This window comes from Drosophila takahashii, chromosome 2R (assembly GCF_030179915.1).
Source record: "Drosophila takahashii strain IR98-3 E-12201 chromosome 2R, DtakHiC1v2, whole genome shotgun sequence".
Classification (NCBI taxonomy): domain Eukaryota; kingdom Metazoa; phylum Arthropoda; class Insecta; order Diptera; family Drosophilidae; genus Drosophila; species Drosophila takahashii.
In genome coordinates, this window is record NC_091679.1 from 34,392,362 (window position 1) to 34,407,466 (window position 15,105).

The 15,105-nt window shown below is 44.9% G+C and overlaps 2 protein-coding genes across 3 annotated transcripts; one reads left to right on the top strand and one right to left on the bottom strand.

Moving 5' to 3' along the window:
* Positions 1–393: 393 nt before the first annotated feature.
* scra (anillin, actin binding protein) lies at positions 394–5,431 on the bottom strand. 2 transcript variants are annotated; one of them, XM_017159401.3, is made up of 12 exons: positions 5,139–5,431; positions 4,732–5,022; positions 4,224–4,673; positions 3,794–4,142; positions 3,375–3,728; positions 3,142–3,313; positions 2,841–2,976; positions 2,596–2,772; positions 2,317–2,535; positions 1,890–2,256; positions 1,466–1,764; positions 394–1,403 (listed from the first exon to the last, which is right to left on the bottom strand). In XM_017159401.3, the coding sequence occupies exons 1-12, from the start codon at positions 5,154–5,156 to the stop codon at positions 684–686; spliced, it is 3,552 nt and encodes a 1,183-aa protein (XP_017014890.2). In that variant the 5' UTR covers positions 5,157–5,431; the 3' UTR covers positions 394–683. The 2 variants fall into 2 exon arrangements, with proteins under 2 accessions (XP_017014890.2, XP_017014889.2); XM_017159400.3 differs by having other exon boundaries at positions 3,794–4,673.
* A 101-nt stretch (positions 5,432–5,532) lies between these two features.
* LOC108069273 (histone H1-gamma, late) lies at positions 5,533–7,931 on the top strand. The gene is made up of 4 exons (XM_017159277.3): positions 5,533–5,674; positions 5,972–6,068; positions 6,133–6,400; positions 6,829–7,931. Exons 2-4 carry the CDS (start codon positions 5,974–5,976, stop codon positions 7,312–7,314), a joined length of 849 nt encoding a protein of 282 aa, XP_017014766.3. The 5' UTR covers positions 5,533–5,674; positions 5,972–5,973; the 3' UTR covers positions 7,315–7,931.
* The last annotated feature ends 7,174 nt before the right edge of the window (positions 7,932–15,105 follow it).

The window sequence follows — 15,105 nt, forward strand, 5'->3', positions numbered from 1 at the left end:
CGCCGAGGGCAATGCGTAATCCACTTTTTGTAGATAGCCTTTAGGCCGACATACGTAAGGAAGTTATCTCCAGCCTACAGTCAATTGAGATGGCCAAAGAAGCAGACACACTGAACTACCTGACATGAACCACCTACACAGTACAGAAATCCACGCGAGCGGATGCGGAGCAACCTGGTGCCGGAGCGGAGTTTGGCACTAGAACAGCCGGCGTCGTGATAACACGCAGCTTTAACTCTCACTCGTTGTTAGATCCCGAATGGTCAGAGATACAAAGATAGTTAACACGCGGAAACCACGTAGCCACTTCTTCATAGCCACGAGTTCTTGCAAAACGATATATGTGAATGTAAATGTGTACGTGTATAAAAGTATTCAATAAAATATAAACTATTCAGTGTATAACTGGCGTTAGCCTTTTACTGGGATTTACACATATCATATATATTTAGCGAGACATCCTAAATGCAATGTACAGTTTGTAGAAAGGTATTCAATACAACATTTTGTCGATATAATGCGAACACGAACGTGTCCAACTCGAATACGGAATACGAATAATTTGAATGGGAAACATAAAACAAAAAGGAGATAGTAAATGGAGTAACTTAAAAAGAGAAAACTTTAAACAACCCGCCCGTTTGGTGTCAGTGCCGCTGACAGGATTGCAGTGGGTCAGCGGGTCAGTGGGTGGTTCCCCAGGCGCGCAGCAGTGTCAGCGCCTTGTTGAGGTACGCGCACCACTCCTCGCGCTCCTCCTTCGTGTCGGCGGAGAGCAGATGCCGCACTATGGTGGTCTGTCCGTTGGGCACGATTATCAGCGACTCTTGGTCCGTCTCCAGCGCCGGCCGTTCGCACTCCAGCAGCATGGTGTTGAGGCGTGCGCAAATGTCGCGCGGTGCAATGGACACCTTCTGGGAACTGCACGAATTCAGATCGATGCTGCCCATGGGCGTCTTGCGCTTCTCATCGTCCGGATACTTCCAGAAGTTGATCACGGAGCCGTTCAGATAGCACCAGCGACGATGCCATGCCCCGAAGCCGGAGATGTCCTCGAACATGGTGAGGAATCCCTTGTACTCCACGCTCACTGATAGTTCACAGTTGACCTTCATGTGAACCACGCCATCCAGTGGGCTGACGCCCAGCACCTGGGTCAGCGTCCAGGTGGTGCGTTGAATTTCACGCAACGAAAAGATGGCAAAGCCGTATTGCACCAGCTGCGGTGTCCTTACCACATGCGGTCCCGCCGGACTCTGTACCGGCGGCATCACCAGACGATTCTCGCCACCCTTCTTCTTTGGGGTCTTAACGCCGCCCTTCTTGTTCAAGTTGATGTGGTACTTTAGCTCATGGGGCAGCTGATCGCGCTGAGCCAGCATGCCATAGATTTCCAGAGTGATCTGTAGGTGAATTTTACTTAGTTAGAAGGAGTTTACATTTAAAAAAGTTATTTAAAACTTACCCGAAAATCGGCATACACATTGTTCAGTTGCAGGACATCGGGAAACTTGACAGACAACAGGCCAGGCATCGTGGGCACCGTCTTGGTGGCCAGCACGTGCTCATTGTACTTCAGTAAGCACACCAGATGATGGCCATTGATATGGTTGGAGGCCATTTTACGCACGTACTCCTGTCGCAGGGGAATGGTTATGTCCTTGACCGTCAGCAGGCCCTTTTCTTTTGGTGCACCCACGGGACGGATGCTGTTCTCGACTCTCAAACGCTGGACCTCATCCAAACAGGCCTGGCGACGATGGGCTGCAAGGATTTGATAAGTTGAATACAATTGATTTATAAACTTTAATGGATACAGCAATCTAAATTTGATTCCGAATTGCCAATTTATTTTGGAATGAAAGTCAAGATAAACTTGGGCTACTCACTTGCCAGTAGGAGATATCTCTCCCCCTCCACGGACTCTGTGGAGCCGGAAAACTCGACAGTGGCCGCACACAGATTCAAGGCCTGACTGGCTTGTCCAATCACCTGCTGCTGCTTGCACACCTCGCTCAACAGCTTCTTGATTTTGTCCTGTGCCTGCGAGGCCTCGTTTAATTCCCGCGCATTCTCCAATTCCTCATCGTCCTCGTCGGTCTGATCATCTAGGACAACAGAAGATGGTCTTGCGCTCTCACCCTGCTGCGGAGAATCGTACTCCAGTCTGTGCTTAGCATGGCAATCGCCTGCAAGGGCTGATCGCATCACCTGCTGCTCGCGGCATATCTTGCGCACCGGTGTGGAATTGGAGCTCTAAAGGGAAAACATATTAAGTTGCAGGTTTGTTATAATCATAAGCTTTTAATTACTCACATTGGTGCTCTGTTGGCGGCGGTAGAAGCTGACCGTGTGGACAAGCGTGACTAGGTTGTCCTTGTCCTGATTCACGCTCAATTCAGACTTTACCGGCTGAGAACCACTAAGCATGGGCGTCTGCATATCCACCAGCTCATTATGTTCATCGATGGGCGTGCAAGTGGTAGCCGGATTCTTACGGAAGGAAAAGCTATTCGAGGCCGTGGTTCCTTTGCTCTAAAAATTCCAGTTATTTAGAAATGTACATAGTAAGAACCTATTTTTAAGAGCACTTACGCCCAAGGACAGCCGACTGGCATTGTGCTCGTCCCCGCTGTCACTCTGATCGTCCTGAGTGCTGCCGTAATCGTCGGCCAGCGCCTCATCTAGGTAGTCATCCATCCCGGCAGAGACCTGCGACGAGTTCAAGGAGCTGTCGTCGTAGTACATGTCCTGATCGGCATAGCGCACAGTCTGAAAAGGTGTAAAATGGTGTTAATAAAGACCGCCCGCTGGGTTGTCAGATTTCTACCTGTACTCACCTTTTTGCCCGGCTGCTGCTGCATCTCCGCCTCGTTGCGCTGCACTGCGCTCATTATCTCACGGCCCAGGCTGCCATTGCACATGCCGGCGCTGCTGTCCTCAGTCTGCGACTGGTCCTCCGACTCATCCATGCAACTGCACGAATCAAAGATAAGCGGTTAGTTAAGAAAGCGATTTTATTGTAGGTCTTGTCTAGGGGATGTGGGGTTTAAAGCTATGCGTCTTAGGCCTATCAGTCTTGGGGATTGCTACTCGATGCATAGCAGGAATAGCAAGCAGGAGTAGCATTTGTCAGCGCACCTTTCGGTCTCCTCGTCGTCCAGTTGATGGCTGTCGTCCGTGGCGGAGGCCGTTTCGGTGGCGCAGCAGTTGTCGCCGCTGGAATCGAGGTCGGACAGAGCGGGATAAAGGCGATCGGAATGCGATTTGCGGGCCCGCTTCGAGTCCTCGTCAGTGATGGGCGCATCACCAGCTGAAATTGCGGAAATATCAGCTGCAAGTCCCTGCAATGCTGTGCTTTAGTTAGTTCTTACGTGATCGCCTCTTGCTGCTGGCCGCTGCGGGTGAGAGACCAGCGATGGGCGGCGGTGGAGGCGGCGGCATGGGCCGCACTACTTTGCTGGGAGCTGGCGCGGGAGCTCGAGCTGCAGCTGGAGCTGGTTGACTGTCAAAGAGCTCCTTTTGTTTGTTAAAGCGATTCGATATAATCTGCATGTCCTCCTGCCGCTGACGGTCAATGTCCTTGATGCGGGTCTCAGCACTGGATTGAGCATTTGCCACCAAGGCGGCCACCTTGTCGCGCAGCTTGCTTTCCGGCTTTGCCTTGGTCGCAGCAACCACAGTGGTAGCAGCTGCAGCTGTCACCGGATGCACTGCCGCCAAATGCTCTGTTAATTCAAGGAAAACGGAATTTAAGGTTGGAGAGATATAAATAAAAGTCTGCCAAACTCACGTTTCACCTCCTCCGCCCGGATTTGGCTAATACTGGGAGCAGATCCTATCGGTGCCATGGGCAGCATGGCCTTGTTGTTGCCCGACTCGAACAGTTTCATGCGCTCCTTCAGCGACAGCTCACAGGGATCCTTCTGGTTGCGCAGATTGCCTTGAGTCTGCCCGCCTTTGTTCTCAAAGATGGCCGCACGTCCGGAAACCAAGCCGGACTTTACACCAACTGCTGGCGGTGGTGGAGCTGATGGCTTGGGCGCCGGAGCAGAAGCAGAAGAGGCAAAGTTCTTGGCCACCTGGCTGACCGTCGTCGATTTCTCCGGCACTGGCGGCTTGGCAACTGGCGCCGCCTCCTCCTGTTTGGCATAATCATAGGTGTGTTTAATGGTCGACGATTCGCGGCGCTGAAAACCTTGGGCCTCCAGAGAGCTCAGTACCTTGGGATCCCATTTCAGCTGCTTGGTCCTGGCGGCCTCGTCGACCTCGTCCTTCTTGGGCGGCTGCGGGGCGGGGCGCCGACTGGACAAATGCGGTTTCGGTGGCGGAGCCTCCAGCGGTCTGTGCACTTCGTGGTGCGCCGTGTCATCCTCCCACTGATTGATGGTGTCCGCCAAGGCGGCAAGTTTGCCCAGCCGCTGCTTGGGCTGCCTGCTGCGATTGTCCGCCTCCTCTTCCTCGCCCGTTGTCACATGGAACTGCCCTTCGGTGCGGTGGATGGGCGAGGAGAGGTCATCGGTGTTGGAGTACAGGGCTCCCATGCGCTGCAGCCTGCTGCGGGAGGTGTCCCTTAGCCTGGCCAGCGGCTGATTCACTGACGCCGCCTCCAGCAGGGGATTCTCCTCCGCCTCGCTGTCAGTCACCTCCTGCTCCTGGATCTCAACTTGCACCTGGAGGAGATGCACAATTGAGCAAGGGAAACAGAACTGGGAAATAGCGGAAACTTACCCCAATTGGCTTGTCCGTGGTGATGTTTATCTCGATGCCCATGTCCAGGTTCTCCTTGTTGACCGCCGTGTAGTGACGCAGCGGCTTGGCCGGCGACGCCTCCAGCGTGGCCTTGCCCAGCAGCACGACCTTGCCGCCTCCCGGCGAGTGGCTCCTTGGGGCCAGGACTCCTGCCCCCGCATCCCCGCCAGCGGACGAGGAGGCGGAGGAACTGCACTCGGCGAGGGGAAATTTGCTGGCGTTGCTGATGCCGAGGGCGCGACTGCGCTGTTCCGCCTTCTCGAGCATGTGCTGCATGGGAGGGAAAAGCGGAAAATCGCAATGAAAAGTTGTAGATGCATTTACCTATACCATTAAACGGCGCCCAGAACAAAGGGCTTCGTTGTGTGTGCGAAATTCCCTCGTACCTGAGTGAACGGGTCCATTGTTGTTGTTGTTGTTGCTGCTGCAGCTGCTGCAAATGCAAATGCAAATGCGAGTTGTAATTGCGCGCACTAGAATATGAAATTTACTGTACTGCTCTCGCCGCACTCCGCGTTGCCGATTTGCGACCGATGTCTGTTATTTACTACTTGCGGGCTGCGCGTCCGTTTGCATTCGAAATTACTAGCGTCGCTTTTCGGCGGTTGGTTTTCCAGATGTGTTGAATAATTTCAAAACGACGCGCAAATGCCGTAGGACCCTCAACTGACCACGGAGAAATACCTAAAGAGGTGAGAATTGCGTGTGGTGAGTTGCGATAAGGTTGCCAGACTGTGGAAATTACTTGCCTGCTATTTTATCGGTTGGACAATCGGACAACTTAACCGGTTTATCGCTGCGAGTGGCAGCAGCTGATTTTTCTCTTTTGCGTGCAAAACAATAAGGTTTTACCTGTGTTTTACATTAAGATTTAAACCTTTTACGCAAATTACCATTCCTTAAGGTTACTAAGAATCTGTTGGTGAGTTGGGGATGGATGTTCCGTGCTTAAGAATTCCTTAGTTGTCTACTGTTGAGCCTCGCACGTTGCGCCATCAGTGTTGTCTGTTTTGGCTTGAAATTTAGCTGAAAAGACTGTTATATTTAAATTCAAATTTATTTTTAATTAATTTATTTGTTTCCATTATTTAAAAAAATGTTATTTTAAAATGTTAAACAAATTCTTTTATCAAAGCTATAATTATATTTTTCAATCTACATTTTCAGACACATTTGCTAATCTTTGAGGTTTTCTTATTGTTATGATTTTGTTTTTTAGCCATGGGCGATCAAAAGACGGTGGATTTGCTGTGGAACTGTGCCTCCAAACTTACCGACCAAACCCACACAGAACGACTTCTCAAGTCGTATTACATGTAAGTTCCACTGTTAATTCCTGAAACACCCACAACTATATTATTTATCCCGCAACATATGCAGAACCACCTGCCGAAAGCTGGCCCGGCACAATGTCCAGTTGCCCGAGGACAGCTTCGGATCCGCACGCATGTGCTCCCGCTGCGGCAACCAGTGGACCGATGGTCGCTACCAACTCCACTTGCAGCCACAAAGGCTGAGGCAAAGTGCCAAGAGCCGGAGACTCATCGCCCAGCTGGAAACCGTAAGGGCCAAACAGACAAAGGGCGAGATGAGCAGTGGAGCCAGGAAACGGGCCAAGTGGCTTAAGAAGCGCATGGCCAGTCAAATGGTAGGTGCCAGAAGCTAGGGAAGCATCTAGGAGATGTATCTGGTTTAGCTGGGTAAAATTAGTTTTACATTCATAAGTAATTACATCCAAATTATATACCTATTTAAATTACTTTATTTAAAGACGTAAGATTTCTTATTAGAAAGAATATTATTATTTATACTTTTATTAAGAAGAATATTATTAGAATATAAGATTAATTTTGATGATGATGGTTAATATCTAAATCTAAAGCATATCCATAATTTAAGAAGTCTTTCTATGAATGTTACCAATATCATTCATACATTTATCTAAAAATCATGTTCTTACTCTGGATACTTAGCTCTCAATTTTAATATCAATAATATTTAACGTACTTAAGCTTTTTAAACAAAAAACTCCCTTATTCCTGTAAATCATACTAAAACAAAATCCTTTTTTCTCAGGCCGTGGACTGCGAAGTTTGCCGGCACAAGACAATGCTGCCGTTGGAGAAGGGCAGAAAGCGCGCCAAAGCCAAAGCCGCGGAGGAGACAATGGCAGCCACACAACCGGCGGCAGCGGGCCCAAACAAAAAGAAGGCTAAAAAGAAGAAGTCCCAAGCGCCGAATAAAGATATCAATGCAGGTCTGAAAATTCCACAGCAGCAAAAAACGCCGCAGCAGCAACAGCAGCAGCCTGCCAAATCGCCAGCGCCAGCGTCGTCCAAAAAAGCTTGCCAACCAGTTGGAAAGGCTTCCCAAAACCCAAGTCAGACGTCGAAGAAGAAAAAGAAGAAGCCCGCTCAGCCGGCGCCCGTCGTCGCTGCCAAAACGCAGTCGAAGACCCAGAAGCAAAACGCACTGCTGCAACTGGCCGCCCAGCTGAAATCGAACGCGTTTAAAGACGCCAGCAAATCGCAGCAGAACCGCCTGCAAGCGTTCCTCAAGTAGCGATGAAAATCGCTCCGCTCCGACAATGCATTAAAGTACCAAGATTGCAGCTCGGCTGAATGGAAATACTTGTTGTGGCACATAATTAAGCGTTAGCACAATACTAGAATCAGGCTCTTTGTGCCGGTTGATAAAGCCAGCCCAGGTGGGAACCTGTTATCCAGCCGCCCGGTCTTCTGGGTCGAGTCACGCAACGGCTATGCACTTATCACTGCTGCCCGAGACGCGACCCAAGGTTGTCCAGATATTGCGCAGTCAACATGGCCAGCATGCTTAATTTATTTCTCGGAGCGCAACGTTTAATTAAAATTGAGTTGTTTGCCACGGCGTCCCATGAACGCGTCCTTCAAGGCAGCTCCCAAAAAGGGCAACGGATCGAACGACTCGCTTTATCTGCCGCCCATTGCACAAAGAGCACACGCACAGGAGAAGGCCTCGGTCCCATATTGGCTTCGACTTCGGCTTTCCTCATTCTGCGAAGAAGGCTCTCGGATTTCTCGGCAGCTGCGGCAACAACATCTGCCTGCCACATTAGAAGATTTCTGGTTTTTACAGGCCAGCCTCAATAGCTCGAACCACTTAAGCCGTGTTCAAAGCGTAAGTCAAAGTACCAGAAATCGCACTGTTTACTTGAATTTGAATTAGTTTTAGGTATATAGTTAACAAAATGTTATTAAACTCAGAAGTATAGCACAAATAGCATTAAACTTATTAAATGTATTTAACTTCTTTTAAAACTAAAAATAGTAAAATAATCGGTGTAAACCCGATAATTTGAATTGAATTTGTAATTTATTAATTAATTATAAGATTTTACTAAGTTCTTTTAAAACTAAAAATAGTAAAAAAAATAGGTATAAACCCGATAATTTGAATTGAATTTGTAATTTATTAATTAATTATACGATTTTACTAAGTTTTCGTTAGGGAAGGTGAACCGTAGTTGGTCAGCCTGTTTTGCGATTGCCAAAATGGGCATGATGTTCTCTAAAATATGATATCAGCGGCGGGATCGGCTCTCTATATGTGGAAAGAACGATAGAATTTTTGGGCTGCCTACTCGAGGATGGGATCTGCGAATTTAAGATGCGCATTGGGCGTGGGTCTCTAACTTCAGAAAGCCGGCCGGCTCTGTTGATATCGCCCAAAAAGCAATGCAAAATCAAGAAAATTCGCACTCCAGCTCTTCTTGTTTTACACTTAAAAAAAAATGGGATATCAATATGTTAAATATGACAATTGATATTAAAACTTCAAAGTTCCTTTTAAACAAAGTTCTGCTATACAAAAGAAGTAAAATATAATATTAATTTTTGCGATTTTATCTCCAAGTTTAATACCAAAGTTTTCCGCTGTGCAGAGCCAGAGCCGAGGGCACTTCGTCTGCGTTCGGGCGACCATCCAGAGCTGCGGCCGAGGCCCCCAGTCCCCAGTTCCCCAGTCAGTCAGTTAAGCTCGAGTGATTCATGGTGGCGCACCAGCCGGAAAGTCGGAAAGTCGCGCTCGCTTCTTGGCTTCGGCGATGAAAAGTTCGCCCGCGAGCGAAAAGGTGTCAACGTTGTCAGAACGCAGTGGAAAACCGGATGCAAAATCAAACTCAGTGCGTGGATGCATTTCGTAATTCTTTAATTGGCAGGAAGCCGGGCCGTCGAAAATGACCGGAAGTGCGGAAGGAGCGCGCAGCGGGGGAAAGTAGTGGGGTGTCAGACACGCCTGCGCACAGGTTTTCGCTTCCACCAAGTTTCGTGGCCGGAAAAGTCTCGCGCCGCGAAGCCAGCTGGCAAGCAGTTTGTTTGGCTTTTCCGCGAAACAAAACTGGCCGTCGAGAAGGGAATTCGTCGTACGTTTATCAATCGCAAACAAAGGTGTCGCTGGTGTCGAGTTGCCAATGTTCTGAATCAATAAATACATATTTTTAACGGCCGGCACAAAGGGAGCTAATAGTCCGGACCGTCCAGTGCAAATTAAATTACATTTCTGTTTTATGGGCATGATAGAAAATAAAGAAGCGAAAAGTAAAAGCAGACTCTGGACACGTACATATAGCAGGTGTATATTGAGGGGCTCAGAGAAATGGTCAGCAGTTTGGTTATACAGTAGAACTTACCAGATATATTTAAAATAGAATTTATAGATTTGAGAAAATTAAAAGAGATTGTTTTATTGAATTTTAATTTATTTTTTAAATAATCATGACTTGAAATTTTATAGATAGACATAGACATAGACATAGTTTTTGCAATATAAATTTTTATACCATCAAGTAATTTTCAATATTGATCATTTTTGAAAAAGTTTTCTTTTTCTGTGTAGCATTTGCATTTTTGGGCAACAGAAGTTCGATAGTTAGTGCAATTCTCTGGACAGACTGTCGCTTCTTTGTGGCGACACGCGTCGCCTTTCAGATGAGTCACAATTAAAAGGCTTGGCCCCAAACAAGGGTCCCGGGTTCGGGTTCGGGCTCGAGTTTGGGTCCGGGCTCCTCTGCGTGTGGGCACCCCGTATTTGTATTCAATTCTTGGCCGCAAAACAGTGGAAACCGCAAATGACAGACACGACGGAAAAGTGAAAAACAAAATTTAAACAAAAACGGAGACACCCAGACAAGTGCAGAGGGGCGTTGGGCGGCCCAAAGAGGGATTTCGTAATGGCATTTAATGGCTGGCACACACACACACTCAGCAGGCAACAGTTTCCCCACCAACGAATCTAGATACTTTAGCCAGATACTCAGATACCCAGATACAGTACATAACGTCATCAGTTGATTTTCCATGAGGCGCCAAACGAAGCGTGCAACCGAAAAAAGCGAAAATAGTAGGCACAATAGTAAAAATAAAACGAATAGAGCGCATAAACAACTGCAGGCGCAATAGAGATTGTATTGTATTTCGACGCGTACGGATATCTGGATGGGATGGTATAGGATGGGGTAGCTGCATCGGTGATCCGTCTATTAATAGGACAGCTCCACAGCAGGTTCGCAGCGGGGGAGGTGTTTGCCTTGCGACAACGACCAGCCGATAAACCAGGAACACCTTCAGTAGCACTCCGGTCGCACTCCGCGCTCGACTCCCCAATCCAATCGAAGATTTTGCATCCCATCGGTATCTGGTATCTGTTTTGTGCATGTGATCTAATAAAAAATGTGTTATCCCCTTTTGACAGCAGGCTGTTAATTTCTAAGGCAAAACATTGTGTGTGCAGTTGGTGGATATGCCAGGTACAGATGACTATTCAAATCCAGATCGGAGAGAAGCCACAATAAAGCCCGGGCGAGAAATCAAACGATCGGCAGCACAACAAGCACTCAACGCACATTAACGCAAAACGCTTCGAATTAACACTGAGCGCTAAATTAAAAAATACAAAACATCAAGAATAAAACAAATTTAAGACATGGATACAAAGGCAACAACTAAGCGGGCCGAGATTGAGCAGTTTTTGTTGGGTAAGTTTCGACTTTTTCGTATAGTTACACACAAAGAAACGATCTTGGGTGATAATTATTTAAATAGCCATTACGAGTTATCATCCAATAAAAATGTTTTAGCAGGCAAAAATGCATGGTAATGATATTTTTAGACAGAGTTTCCTATTAAAATATTATTTTGATAATGTAATCTTTATCAAAATGGTAGTATATCGAACGAAAGGTGACCCCAAATAAATTATAAAATGAAAAAAGTTTATGTGTTGATATTTTTAGACAGAGTTTCCTATTACAATATTATTTTAAACATTTATGATAATGTAATCTTTGTCAAAATGGTAGTTTTAAATTGGTCTATGATAGTATCGAACGAAAGGTGACCCCAAATAAATTATAAAACCTTTTCTTTTCTTAAATTCTATATTATATTTTATTCTTTGCGTGTAGCTGAAAAAGGAAAAGCAAAATTGAAGCCAGTTAGTGTGAGATAGATCAACAGAAACTTTGTTAATTTTGCCAGGCAAACAGCGCCATCGAAAAATTACAAACCGACTCGAAATGGAGGAGGAGGGGCAAACTCCGACACATAAGCATTAACAATAACAATATCCCAGTGCCGGAGTATTATTGACTCATTCCGCAGGCGTCCAAGCTTAATACTCTTTTGTTCTGGTTCTGGCTTATGGCCATCAGACTCAGAGTCTTCTGGTTATTTTGGTGCCCTCCTCTGCTCTGCGTATATTTCGTACATTTTATCGAGACCGATTTGGGCTCCTCGTTGGAACTCTGTGTCTGTTACCCCGAACCGTTTATATATCGTTATACATGTGTATATGCACAAGGTAGACAATAAACAGAGGATTGGACATGCCGCAAAACTAAGCCCAAAGCGCTTGTTTTAGCCTCTTTTGCCTCCCCTTCCCTTGTCTTCTTAGTCAGTTTAATTTTCTCAGGTTTCGGTTCACTGGCTCTGGGCATGATGAAGGGCATAGGAAGCATACTTATCAAACCCTCCTCCGATGACTGTTGCCTTAATTTATCTTTGTTTGTGTAAAGCTGAAGGGGGTCTCTTGCTGTTGATCTTTAAATATCGAACAAATAAGTCGTTGGGGGGTTTCCATCGATCCCGGTTAAACCACTGCTTATCAGTGGCTTTCTTATAAATAACAAAACACTTAATATTTGTTCACTTCTACAAGTATCTTGATAAGTATCAAGAAAAGCATATATAAATCCATAAACAGATCTTTTAATTACAACCAAAACCATTTTGTTTGTAGGTTTGTTGCAGCTTCCTATACAACTTCCCCTGAATGTAGACCTTAAATCCAAAAAATCGTATCGCTGATTTTGCATAAAAAACAAACAAATTAGTTTTTAATACCCTTTTCTCTTACTCGTCTTCTCTGTAAAAGATTATGCATACTCAAAAACCTCAATTATTCACTTTATGGAAGATAAATTATTTTCTATCTGTCGTAGTATTTTAACTTACTTTAAAACGGAAGAACAGCGTTTTTCTGAATAAGCGTGTTTCATATCCGCACCGGAAATAAAATTTAAATGGATAAAATTTGTATCTAAAAAATGTACGTCAGAAAAAAAAGCCGTGAGATAACATTTTTAAAAATTGGGGAATATATATAAAACAAGAGAGAACGCTATAGTCGGGTTGGTGTCCCGACTATCTAATACCCGTCACTCAGCTAAAGGGGAGTGCGAACGCTGTGTCGGGTTGGTGTCCCGACTAATAATCGTAACTCAGCTAAAGGGAGTGCGAGGGAGATAGATATATGTTGACAATTTATAACGCGTATAACTTTTTAATGAATGGTCCGATTTGAAAAATGTCTTCTACATTTCGATAGGTATAAATATACACAACAAAATTGCATTTATACTTCTCGGAAATCTTTAAAGATGTGGGCGCAGGACCCATTTTAAAATCGTTAGTGGGCGATTGTGGGCGTTAGAGGGGCGTGGCGCTCGGCTAAAATAAACTTGCGCTGCGTAGGAAGCCAAAGAATATGTGTGGGAAATCTCAACCTTCTAGCTTTTGTAGTTTCTGAGATCTCAGCGTTCATACAGACGGACAGACGGACAGACAGACAGACAGACAGACAGACAGACGGACAGACAGACAGACAGACGGACAGACGGACATGGCTAGATCGACTCGGCTAGTGACCCTGATCAAGAATATATATACTTTATGGGGTCGGAAACGCTTCCTTCTAGCTGTTACATACTTTTGCACGAATCTAGTATACCCTTTTACTCTACGAGTAACGGGTATAAAAATCATGTGTTTATTATTTTTAAGCTACTGTGATATTTTGTTTTAAAACGTCAAAAATAACGTTCTTTTACTCTTGTCCACAAAGTATATGCATTTCAACAAATCTGGAAAGCAAATGAACTGTTATTTGTTCATGTCTATAAAGTGCATAAAAACCAGTTAAATTGTTGATTAAAACTTGTAAAAACCTCAGTAGGCCTTTTAAAATAAAAATCTCAAATAATGATTATTTACGGTCCCTGATGAAAACAAATATGAGTCATTAATCAGGCAGACTATTAGTAAAGAACATATATTTGTACATATATTCTCATTGACTTATTGAGGTTAATGTTGATTAGATCAGCTAATTCGGTTTATAAATAAATTGTACAATTTTTAAGGCATGTTTTATGAAATGGAAAAATTTAATTTATTATTTATTTACTTAAAAATATAGGTTTGTAATTTTTTCATATCTCAATGGAAATAGCCATTATTGTAATGCAAAAATAAGAAATATGAATCATATATAATAAATAAAAAATAGGTATTTCACAATTAGCTGATTGTGTACATTGACTTAATGTGTCAAAGTGATTGGATCACATTATAGTAATAAAATTAAGAAAGGGAAGAAAGAAAATGATTTATATTCAGTAAATATTTAGTCGAAGCTTAACTATGTGCCATGAGCTCTAGACTTCAACAATGGACTTCATTCTACTGCAATTGTCATATTTCTTACTCAATAAATCAAGTAAACGTTATCGGAAGGGGCTTTTAGATTCCTAAAATAAAATGCTAATTAAAGCCTAAATTTAAAAGCCCCCGAGGCCAGCATTAAGTCACCAAGTTCAAGCTCAGCCGAAATATAACAGGCTTGTCACCGAAAGTCACTCCCGACCTGTGTCACATATCTTCAATCAAACCAGTTTGTTTGGCTCGTCGTATAATATTAGACTCGTAAACTTGATACTCTTGTGGTGATCTTGGGCCTCGGGGGTTCACAGCTTATTTATAAAGAGTTACAGACATATATGGTCTGAAATGAGGAATGCGAATGGATGGACAGGCCGATAGATAAAAGACTACAAAATTGTTTACGTTTTCACACAGACACTCGATATAAGTATATTTGTATATAAAAGATAAATAAGCAGAGAGGAAATGAGCTCATGAGGAACAGAGAGAAACCGCAAGAGATGCAACAGTTGTCACACCCATCCAATATTCCTGCCATTTCAGTTCTCTCCCAAGAACTCGAGAGATCTTGCAAATTGTGTTCTCATGAACTTGCGAATACGGCTCATTTACAATCGTGAATGTTTGCCGTGACAGAATTAGGTCACTAATCGTAAGGTCACCGCTGTTTGCGTGCAGATAGAGCAATAAACAATGGGAACTACATTAAAATGATGGATGTGCGTGAGGAAACAGCATAATTGGGTCGTACTTCCCGGGGGATCTGGAACTCACCTCCCCAAATGCCTATTTTCAGCTGGTTGCGGTCCAAGTTCTCGATGTAGTCGCCGAGGACCTTGTTCAGGACATCCGTCACCACCGCCTCGAAGACCATCGTGTCGTCCTAGCAGATGCTCCTATTGATTTTTCTCCTGTTTTATGGTATTCCAATTGATTGAAGCCTTCTTTCAATCACTCTTTCGTTCGTTGTGTGGTCCAAAGTTTTTCTAAAATATACATAAACACCGAAACCAAACAGATGGAACGGTGAAGCGGATTAAAAACACAATGTCGATGATGTCATCGTAGAACGCATTTCTAATGTTTTGGCACAATCCACTAGGCCCATTGTTTCAAGTAACACGAATAAAATGGCGAAACAGGGTGGAGTTTGATAGGTATTTATCAGCTTGTTTCACAACTCCACATGCACGTGTGTCTTATCTCTATTTGCTGCGCCCATTTACCAGCGGCATTTCCATGCAATAACAAAAATAAATCTCCGTGCGACGTGCGACGCGCCGTCGTTGAATGTTCGCCCGAGAATAACAGCTGTTGCGGCATTCGCCACCTGGCGACGGCGGGCAGCATCCATCAGCTGTTCGACCGCGCTTCC